Here is an 11,693-nt window from a genome sequence, read left to right on the forward strand (position 1 = left end):
TTAATATGGTGTAAAGTGTAGATAATTACAGCTAAACTACAGTGAATAAAACAGATGAACAAACATTATCCCTGGTTTTGTTCACATAAACTGGCAGGCAGACTCACCAGCCAAAGAAGGGAAAAGTCCCACCCACAAATCTTTTTCTAACTTTTTTTTTTGTGGCTTCCCATATTTCTATCCAGTTAACAGTATTAGAAGATAAGCACCCAAAATACAGGGCCTGAAAGAATGCAGCCATCCCTCTGTCTCCATAGCATCACTTTGTCCTTTCTTCATGTAATTCAGAGAAATTCCTATTTCTTTCATACTCTGTAGAAGGACCCGGAAACTATTGTGTGTCCTCCTCTGGCTTGACAGGAACAAGAACATTTTATCTTTTCACCTACTGACAAAGACTCCATCTCTAAGAATATCAGATGAACTTCGGATACAAAGACTTTGAACTCATTTACATGATTTTTTAATTGATCTGTGGTTAGCCAGAAGTAAAATGTCTGGCTTTTTAGCTCGCTTAAAAGAAACTATAAGCAGCCATCATCTCTTTTAGGGACAAAAGCACAGCCATGAAAGTACAGAAAGTTATATAAAAGTACAACAAGAGGCGATCAAGCTGTATCAGAAAAGCCTTGTCCATGGCCTGGTGCTATGATACCCAAGACTAAATTAAACTAACAGGGTGTCTTATGACTCTAGTCATTGGCATCTAAAATTTGATGAGTCTAAATGGTCATGTAGAGACAACATGACATAAAAAAATGTTATTCCAACCATTAGAGAGGAGAAGGCAAGCTTTGCCCATAAAGGAACTTGCAACCGGTCCTGCCTCTGCCTTTCTCGCTCCGCCATCCCTCCGCCATCCTGAGGTGCAATTCCCGGCTGCTGCGTTGTGGCCCGACCGCAGGGAGAGGTTAGCAGATCTCATGGCCTCTGGCAGATTTCTTATAGCTTGTTATTCCTAGCTTGGGAAAAAAACCCTCAGAAAATTAAATGCTTTTTTTTTTTTGCTTTGACAATACGGACAATATGAGGTAACTGTCACTCTCCGACCAATGCTTAACAAACAAGACCACAGAGCATGTTGTATTTTGTTGAGCTACAACAGCACAACACGCAACCCAGAATTTTAAAGATCTGGGTTTTCTAATAACATGCAGTTAGTGTTTACTCATTAGGAGCTGAGCATGTGACATTCATTTATTCGTGCACTTCCATCTCATTATACAGTTTTCAGAGAAAATTGTCTCAGCATCCAAAAGCTATCAGATACCACAACAGCCCCAAGAGCAAGCGTGGTCCCAGGGTCAGCTCTGCACCTTCGGTGCCCAGCAGCCTTGAGTCTGAAAAGACTTTGCTAAAGAGAGACTAAACTAACTCTGCAGCTTCTAGCCTAAGCAGGACAGATAATTATTCATGAGCTTTGTAAATAAGGATGCATTCAAACCAAGTTATGTGTTTTGCTTAAGAACCTGCTGAGATCTAAAGTGAGAACCGCTAACACTCAGCACCTGCCAGAAACAACTTTCTAGGGGCACTTCATATACAGTCAAAATGCTCTGAATTCCTCACTTACTAAATAAATTTTATATATTATCTACATACCTTTAATAATGACAGCTATTTATTGACCAGACAGGATGTGATGCCTATTGTTAATGCCCATTTTAGCTGTGATGATAATTAATAATTTTAATATTTAAGTTTAATTAAGTGTGTAATATCCAACTCTTAAATTATTCAGCCTCTGCAGAATGTTTTTCATTAATACCACACATTCTATTAACATATTTATGAACACCTTTTATGACTTAATGTGGCTTAATTCTATTAATAAAAACTAATTTTAAAGTCATTATCTTTTTTAATTATAGAGTAGCTTGCAATGTAGATTTTCCAGCTCCAGCATGGCTCTGGAAGAGAAGTGCTGAGGTTTCTGGAGCTTCTACTCTACTGCCTGACCACACAGGAAAAATAAAACCTTCTTTACTAAAGGGATGAGGTTCTTTTGCCCAAGTAAGATATGTGAGATGCTCAGCACTTCAAAAAGGGTACCAAACCACCAGAAGGACCCAGTGAATGATAACGCGTGGTTAGAGCACCATCACTCAAGACTAGCACTTAGGCTGTCCATAGACTTAACACTGACACAGCAGTGAGGAGCTTGCTGTGGAGGGTAAAAGCACAGTACAGGCTGCAACTTTTCATTTCAGCTGTTCACAGTATTAGTGAGTTGTCCTGTAATGTTTATGCAGATACATTAACTTGATTCAAGGAAAAATCAAATTTACCAAGTTCTATCAGATTAGTGGTCACGATCATTGGTTTAAATATTTCATGGATAAGAGCGTTTACTAGATCCATATCTACTGAAGAGGCTAAAATGGGTCTTGGAATGAGTGATAAACTGTGTACTCATTATCATTTGGCCTTACGATTCACAGCCAGAAGACTGTTACCATAAATTAGTAAATTGATTTACTCAATTAATTTACCTGTTTTAGATCTGAAGTATAACCTGTTTCTAAGTGCAGTTCTTGATTATTTTTTCCCTCTCCGATTCTGCACTTCAGTTTGGGTTTTTTTCTGCATAGAAGAATTACTTGGTTTTAATTCTTGATATTCTAAGAGCAGTGTTAAAATTCTCTCGGTCCTGTTGTAAGCTGTGACTGATGTTGAAGAGAGCCAAATGACACAGTGCTTAGGCTTTATTACAAAATCACAAGGGGTAAACAATTGCAGGGTAACCAGAAGCGAGATAAAGTTTGATGCAGCACCCCAAGATCATCCAAGTCCTGGAGACAATCCAGTACACCTGCTCTCTATGGCAGAGCCCTGAGTGTTTCTGGATTCATTAGTTTTCTCCTGTATTAGGCTGAAAGGTCTCAGGCCATTTACCTACAGTGACCCATGCTTGCTATAAAGGGTCTGATGTGGGGTGATGGGTGTAGATCTCCATGTCCATCCACTCAGCTTTGATCCACAGCCTCCAAAAGGGCTTCCCAGAAGGAGGTTTCCAACATTGGTTGCGTTCAACAGAAGAACAGACATCTGTTTCCAGAGGTCTTCTGAGACACCTCCCTCTCTCTGATTCTGTAAGGCAATTAAATTATTATCTCAAGTGATTAGGACAGTAAAATAATGGTGAAGCAGTGCCATAATTAAACAACTAGCTCAGGGAAAGGGATTTACTGAGAATGCAGTGGGTAGTGTAGGATCAGAAACAGTGCAGAATAAAAACAAGAACTCTCCAAGTCAGGTCAATCACTTCCCATGTTTCTTTGTTAACCATCATTAAAGAATATATTACATAAAAAATTGAAAAGCGTTTTCATCCATAGCACTTTCTACAGATTAAAGCCAACACAAATCAATGTGTGTGACTTTCTTGTTTCAAGAAAACATTCAGCATTTTTCTAAAGGCTTTTTAAAATCTTTTCCTCGCAATGTACAGTTTTGCCCTCTCTGCACAAAGTTTAAATTTTCCCTTTCTCTCTGTTTCCTTAGTTCCCTTAGCTCCAAAAACAAGCAATATAATCTCCTGAGCTTCTGCAGATTTGGTCTTCCAAGCATAACTAACAATCTGCTCTTTCTGAAGGGTATTTTAATAATTCTCAAATCAGATCGCTGAATATGAAAGCACTCTTTGTAACAAACCTCCGTGCAGAGTACAGAAATGGTGATGAAAGTGAGTTTTACCTGAGTTGAGATCAAAGTCTCATCAGATGGCCCTTGCAAGGATTCTATGAACACCATTTCTGCTGTAAAAATATTTGGGGTATCTTGCATTTAAGACCTAGGTAAAATATACAATGGAAGGTGGATGTAATGAACCCAAAGGAACTAAATTGTTGCTCATCAGCAATAATTAGCAACATGAAGTAGGGCATCGGAGTATCAATGGCACCAGGAACTGAATAAAGCAGGAAGTAGAGCTGTGTGCTTCCTGGTGTTGGAATAGGTCAATGACTTAATTTTCTCAATTTTATGGATGTAAAATTAAATGTTTGAAGTTTACAGAGGAGATAAAAGTATTCCTCACCCTACATTTACAGTCACACCTCTTCAGTTCTTGTGGACGTCTGCAGAATCCATGCCACCAATAGCTCCCATTAGTAGTAGTGCCTGCCTCTTCCGATATTAGACCGGCGACAAAAATAAAAATGCACAATGAGTTTGCTGACAGGCCTGACGTTGATTCATACTCCAAACATTGGTCTTTCTTAACAAATTGTTCTACTTTTCTGAAAATACTGAGCACAAAATTCAGAAGTAAAACATGCAGGGACTCAGATGCATGTTTATTTTCCTGTAATCTTTCATGAATTTATAAATCCACTCTGATTACCCTGACAAAAACAAATGTGCAAAGCAAAAAAACCCAAATTGCTAGAAAGCAGAAAAAATCCACTCTTAAGACAAGTTACATTTACAAGCTACTATAACCATTCAGAGTGACCATGACATTACTGAGTACAAACAGGCAAGCAATATAATGAATGTGGTTACATCAAGGTAGCAAGAAATTAGATTAGGTTTTCACTGCATCAGAAACAAGACTTCACAATACCAAACAGATCACTTAACTGCATGTGTTAGGAAAGGAACAGTAGTTCATATGCTAAAATAACTGAGTATAATCTGGATTTTTTTTTTAAATGTATATGACATGTATGTTATTACTGTACAAAGAATCAACATTTTGCACCCATAGCACCCTGCCATCATAACTTAAAAAAAAAAATGGGTAAGGGCAGTGCTAATGATGAAAAGGCTGTTCCACCTGGATGTGCCCATGGTGACCGACCAAACGAAGGACCATATCACAGCAGAAGGCACCAATCCATTGACGTTTCTTTCCAGAGATGGAATCTGAATGTGGACAAGTGAAGTGGAAGAGGAGCCAAGCAAAGCGTAATTTTAAGCCAAGCAAAGTGTAACTTGTGAGAAAATATTTGCATAGCACTATTGAAAGATTAACAAGGAGTCCAAGTTTATAGCCAGAAGTATAGGGAGCCTGTAAGGTGGGGGTAGAGCCCATTGTCATTCACTCTCCAGGAGAGGCCGAGGGAAAGAGTGACATATCGTGTCACATTTGTATGATGCTGGCAGCTGGACAGAAGGTAACAAGAGCTTTTCTAACCATCAAAACCTCAGAGAATCATTTATTTCAGGAGGCAAAGAGTGCTGTATGTCTGAGTTGTGGAAGTTCCAGGATGAAAGATTAAAGATTCTTTAAATATTCTGAAATATCCTTCCTTAGAGAGCATTAAAGACAAGCTGCAGGAGACCAATGCAATCAGGAACATCACAGACATGTCAAGCTATAATGAGAAAGAGCCAAATGCATTCCTGGTGTAACATTGCCAACATTAGTGGATACTCACCAGGGAACAATTTTTCCCATTTTTGTTATTAACAGCATCTGTAAGAACTGTTTGCCACCTTCTGGCCATACATAATTTCAGACAAAACGTGGGGGGAAAAAAATAAAGCACCATATTTTTTTATTTCATCAAAAACTCTTTGATTCCCTTGGAAAATAATTCTGGGGAGGTAGGAAGACAGCTGCTTAGGCATTTCTGGAAGTGTTTCATTCAGACTACTGAAAGCGTTCAAAGCTTTAATATATTGTTCATTATTCACATAATATGGAAATTAAAAAAACATTGAGATTTTATTGAACTTAAGTAATAAAATGTGATATCATTTTTACTCTTAACTTTACTATAAATAAATTAATATTAGTACTTTTTGTTTCATTTTATCTGATGAAAAATCCCACATGCTTGATAAACTTCCAAGCAATTATTTAAAATATTTTGATGCAAAAGGAGAACCTAGTCACAAATCCAAGGTCTAGCTTCTCTTGACCTGAGATCTTGGCACAGCAGATAAGCACAGCAAGACTAGACTTGACATAACCTTAGAAGGGCAATCTGTTAAGAAAACATAAGTATTGCAGGAAATTATATAAACTTATCAGTAGGCTGAGCTCTTTCCTCTGACTTAGTACCTAGGCAATGCTCAGAAAGTAAAACAGACAGTCCTCTCTTCTCCCTTGGCAGTAAAGCCAGGTTTCTTTTGTTAGCGGTTCAGATGGAAGCCATCAGCAAGTGCTGGATCCAGGCAGAAGACTAAGCTTTAGTTAAGAGAGGAGCAGGTAGGCACACGAGAGTAGTACCCTCATTTCCACTCCATTGAACATGTGTAAGCTGATGTAGCAAAGCAAACAATCCATGTATATGGCAGTTCTACCTCAAACAAAAAAGCCTTTAGACAGAAAACTTCTGCTCCTGATGTTTTCCCCTTGTCACTCTTCCTCCAAAATGGCTGGGTTCATCTCCTACTTGTCCTCCTACACACTCAAGATCTTGTGTCTGTGGTGTCTCTTACTCAGTTAGCAATTTACTCCTTGCCTGGGAGTTATGTGAAACAGGTCGTAGGTGAGTCATTTTTACACATCCCATGGAGAAGTGCCGCCAACCTGCATGACAGTAGCTTGTAGAAACCAAAATCCACCCAGAAAACACCTACTAAATTACACCAAATCAAATGCCATCACAGTGACAGATTATAGTGCTGCTCTCAGCTCATTTATCTTGTCTAAATTCATAGGTCAAGGGAGATTCTCTCCCTTCAAAGAAGGGAGGAAGGCATATAGTAGCCTTCAGTGAGATGTATACCTCTGAAAAACAATTTCTGCCACAGTAAGGGTGATATCCATAGTGACAAAGTCAGAAACAAATTTAAAACTACGTCGCCCCTAAATCTCTCCAGCAGTTGCAACTGAATGCGATAACCTTCACTTCTGCTTGGAAGTTGTTTGGGCATTAGTAGTTCATGCTCTATTAAACAAATACTGTCTTCAGTTCCTCCCAGAGGTGAAAGGAGAAAAAAGGAAAATTGTTGCTCATTTTCTGGTTTAGTTTGTTTGCAAAATGTTTTGAGATACTTTGGAATAACAGATAGTAAAAGTAGGTTGTGTTCACACATAGGCTTTATATAAAGCTTAAAAACTACAGAAAAAAAATGTATTCAGAAATATTAATAACTCTCTCTAAAATGCAGCTATAACCTCAAAATAAGCATAAAGAGAAGTCATTAGTTTAGTTGCTCTACAGAGTAAAATTTTGTATTTGTCTCCTGTTTATATTTGTTATGGAAAAGCAATCACTTTAGTGCTGGTTGAACAAGCCCAAATGAACCCTTATGGCTTGAACACAGCTCTTTAAAAGGTTTTTCTTTTGAGTAACAAATTACTTACATTACTGCACTTTGCTCTACCCTAGTAATCTTGATATTTTTCCATAATGTTCAAACATTAGAGGAAAGTCTGTTACAATACCCTCCCATCAGTATTCTCCTCACTAGCCAGTGACATATTGCAACAACGGCTTCTTGACATCAACATCTACCAAGGTTGAGGATGACTTTTGACATAATTTCATTTCATTTGAAAGAAAAAGCAGGTTAGGTTGGGTTTTGACTGTCTCTGTTTGATGGTACTTAGACCTAATGGAAAGTCATTTTGTCAAGTTCTTACTTGCAAGTACTATATTGCCACAAAATATGAATGGCAGTTTTATTTCATGGTAGCTTTTTCCCATGGCCGCTGGAAATACAGTGCGAGGTGCCTCCCTAGCAAGAAGGCCAGGCACAGTATTTTAAACAAACTACAGCCAGTGGCCCACCTTGGGTTCTCCCACAGCTGAACTTCCCTTTAACCTGTGGCTACCAGTCTTCTTGCTTAGTTGGCCGAGTTTTCTTTTTCCTAGGTTTTTCTGGGGGAGAGGCAGAAATCCAGTAACGCATATAATATTACATGTTCTAGTTTCTAGATATCTATAGTTGTGTATCATTACATGTAAAAAATATGTTGATTCACTTTTGTTGACGTCAGTTCTAACCCACTATGATTTCTCACTGCATCATTCGGCGGGTTTTCCCTCCCCCACAAAAATAAAATTAAAAAAAAAAAAAGAAAATTGCCTAGGGGGACAGTCCATTAATAAATCAGTTGTCTCATCTCCAGGGAATAAAACAGCAGGCCACTCACCCCCAGGACTCCTCCCCCAAGTGTCGCACAAATAACTGGTACAATATTGCCCTTTGTGCCTCAGAGGAGCCACAAGAGGTGTTGGGCATCCTGGTTTTGAATGGTGGTCTCCTGACTCGTCCGCCTGGACAAGAAACAGCTGATTTGAGCATAGTGACACATTTTGCACAGAGGCAATATCATTATGCAATAGAATCTTGCTGGTCCACGCCATTTGCTGTTTTTACTGGTGTGCAGCTGATACTTCCCAAAGTAACAAGCAATTTCCCTAACTTCAGATGCCCTCAGAGCCTTGCACGAGATCTGGCAATAGCCCACTGCTCTTCACTGCCGCTTGGTGAAAAACATCTTCTCGTGGACAACTGGGAAAGAAGACCAAATACGTTGGTCAGGCCAATGCTCAGCACCACCTCCACCCTGGGGAGGTGTGACAATGCCATAACAAGCACAAACTTTGGTTTCTAAGACCCAAGTGCCAGCTCAGGTGCCTTGCCGGTGCACCCAGGCAGCTTCATGCTGCTCCACAGAGTCCAGGCATAGTTTTAGAGAACGAGCCAAAGCGACTTGGACCCCATGCGTGATCCTTGATTCGAGTGTTAACCAAAACAGGATCCTCTGGATTTCAGATATAAAAAGAGCTGGGGGTGGGGGGTCTGCGCCTCCCCCGTCAGGCACAGCCTGCGGTCCTGCACTGGGGGGCGGCGCTGAAGAGCAGAAGTGAGGAACAAGCCCATCGAAGCAGATGTTTTTTGTAGGCAAGCTCCTAAGAGCTGATCACTCTATGTGCATGAGCCTTCCTTTTATTTTTTCTTGCTTAAGTGCCAAGCAGGGACCAGATGGTACATTACTCAGCCTTAACTGGAGGGTAAGAAAGTGTGATTTTTTTTTTTAAATTCAGCTGAGACCCTCAGCCCATTTAGATTCCAAGCTCAAAGTTTATTTGTCTTACACAGAACTTGTACTTTCTCCCCTCTCAAATGCTAGTCCTCTCCACACATATGCTCATTATGCAAAAGCATATGACAAACACCATCTGGGAAAATAAATAGCTCCTCAGCTAACTGCACTGCTCCCTCCCTTTACGTCACCCACCTCACTATTGTGTCTGCTATTTTTATCTGCAAAACAGCGATCACTCAATCAAGCTATTAACTTAAAAGTGCCGTCTCAGTAAAGCAAGCTGCAGATCCCAGGCTGGGCAGTAAAAACCCATTCCGTGTTTTGAGATGATGTGCATCTTCATGATAATTTGAAAGCACCCATACCACTGAGAAAAATAACTGTATCTTTTAAAGGACAGTTGAGATCACTGAGAGATACTAGTCCTGACCCGCAGAAGTCCATGCTTGTTTTTCAGCCAGAAGGTTACATTTTGTCCCCCATGAAATATGCGGCTCTTGCCATGAGTTCCACCTCGTTTCCATGGATTCCTGAAATAGTCCTTCATCTCTGACAGATTACTGCTCATACCGTTCAGAGCCAGGCAACAGTGCTAAATAGGGAATGACATTAACCAAGTTCAGTGATTTCTCTAACCTCTGCGTAGACGAGTAAGAATACGAGTCATGCTGTCATTAGTCATGATGGATTTGTTGTCTGCCAGAACGTTAATCAAAAGAAATGAGAATCATGTATGCAAGAGAAAGGCATCTCAGAATATTCTGTCTTGTACCAATGGTGAAAATCACCATGATTCAGCAAAGGAGGTGTCTATTTAGCTAAATTAAACAGGATCTGCACAATCCAGGCACACTCTGTTGAGGCTAAGTAACCAGGAGAAATTAAAAATGCACAGCCAAGAGACTCAGCGGCTGACACTGTGATATAAAGGCAGAGCTTTGTAAGTACCCTGTAAGAATTGTCGGGCCATAAACACTGCAATATTGTATCTGCTGAAAAAAAAAAAATGAGACAGAATTCAATGATGACCTTATCTGAGCTACAAATTCTTGTCAATTACTATATGCTTGTAAGGACGCGTTTAATAGATGGCAGAAAGTCCTCCTCATTTGTCCTCAGAGGCAGCACTGATACTGCCCAGCTAAGAAATCCATTATATGGCTACAAAGGAGGCAATTTGATTTCATGAGCACGTGCCTTTATTATTTTAAGAATAATTTAATGTAGGCAGAGGAAAGCAGAATCTGTATGAAAAAAGACCGAGGTTTCCAGCATTTGCAGTTACCAGCCCTATGGTTCTTGCTTCTCCTGGCTTTTCTTTTGGGTGGGGGGCACATTGTTTCTGCTTTCCTCCCCATTGACCCCCTGGCAGTCTTGCCTCACCTAGGATAGAGGAGTTTAAGTAAGTCTCGCACACCTAAGAGAGAGGAGTTTAAGTCTGGTATCTGCCTTGGGTGTTGATGTTGCTCAGAATACATATGTCTATGCAATACACGCTCTGTGCTGTTGAATACGCCCTTAACCCCCTTCTCTTTGTTGTCACAACAGACGAACCAAACTCCTGGAGCGCTCCCTCTGCCACCTCCCCAGGTCTGCCGGAAGTAGCTCTTTCCCTTGATGACATAATCTCACCATTATCTTCATCACACATAGCCCCACCCTCTGACCCTTCTCACCAGATAAGCCCAGAGCCAACATGGGATATCAAGAGGGAACACGATGTAAGGAAACCAAAGGAGCTTTCGGTGAACGGTCACAAAAAGAAAAGGTTAGGAGAACAAAGAGAAAGGTCAGCAAGTCCTAAAAAGGTAGACAGGTCAAAGCATGAAGAGGCTTCTTGGAAAGGATATTCAGAAGGCAAAAATAAGACCACTGATGGTGGCAGGCCCACCTCAGAAAGCAAAGTGGTGGGACACAGTGTTATGATCGAGGCAGGCGCAAGAGAGCACATGTGTGCTGGAACCAGTGATGAACAGTTTGGGAGGCTGAGGAAGCCAGAGAGCAAGAGAGGAGGATCTCTTAGCAAAAAAGAAGATCACAAATCTGCAAATACCAGTGAGAAGTCAGCTGCAGCATCCGACCATGTCAAGCTTGATACAGGTGCTACCAAGACGTACAGTAGCAACCGCTGCAGCTCGCCTGGAAGCGATATGGACCACAGCCAGAGGGACCCTGACGGGAAACCCAGCGAGTTCCCCAGGAAGGGACATCTCCACTCCATTAGCACGCGCAGCACCAACACCACAGTTCGAAAGGCAACGGTGTCCCCTGGGCCATGGAAAATCCCTGGCTCGGATAAGCTACCTAGCGTCCTGAAGTCTGGTACTTCTGCCATGAGCAGATAAGCAAGGGACTGTTGCCCTCTAACTGTCTCAAACTGACGCAGAACATTCTTCTTAGTTTTTGTCTCACATTGGTTTGTTTTAATTTATTTTAACTATCACACATATACACAAAACATTGAGGAATGAAAACATTAGTGTGTAATTCCATGACAATGTGCACAGTATCTAATAAGGTCAAAAGCATATAGTCAACATGGAGATTTAAAATCGACCCTAAAGTCCCAGTTCCATTTTCGGGACTTTGGCAGCTATGGAAGAAACCAAAACACTATGAAGGACAGTACATCAGAGAAGGATAGTGCAGTGTAGCTTTAGCATTTTTTTTCCACTGCATGAAGGACTTGGATTTCATTCAAACTTTTATCAAGAAACTGGAACAAGTTAGAGCAATC

General features: G+C 40.6%; 1 protein-coding gene across 2 annotated transcripts in view; it reads left to right on the forward strand.

Moving 5' to 3' along the window:
* Positions 1–11,301, forward strand: part of MAGI2 (membrane associated guanylate kinase, WW and PDZ domain containing 2) — a gene marked incomplete at both ends in the record, with an annotated part of 789,860 nt that extends 778,559 nt beyond the window's left edge. For both annotated transcript variants that reach the window (XM_082004503.1, XM_082004504.1), the window contains one exon: positions 10,505–11,301. In XM_082004503.1, the coding sequence (XP_081860629.1) occupies positions 10,505–11,301 (797 nt within the window). The remainder of the gene's footprint in view (positions 1–10,504) is intronic.
* Between the last annotated feature and the right edge of the window lie 392 nt (positions 11,302–11,693).

Source organism: Phaethon aethereus, assembly GCF_964289735.1.
Source record: "Phaethon aethereus genome assembly, chromosome: 1".
In the NCBI taxonomy this organism is placed as follows: Eukaryota; Metazoa; Chordata; class Aves; order Phaethontiformes; family Phaethontidae; genus Phaethon; species Phaethon aethereus.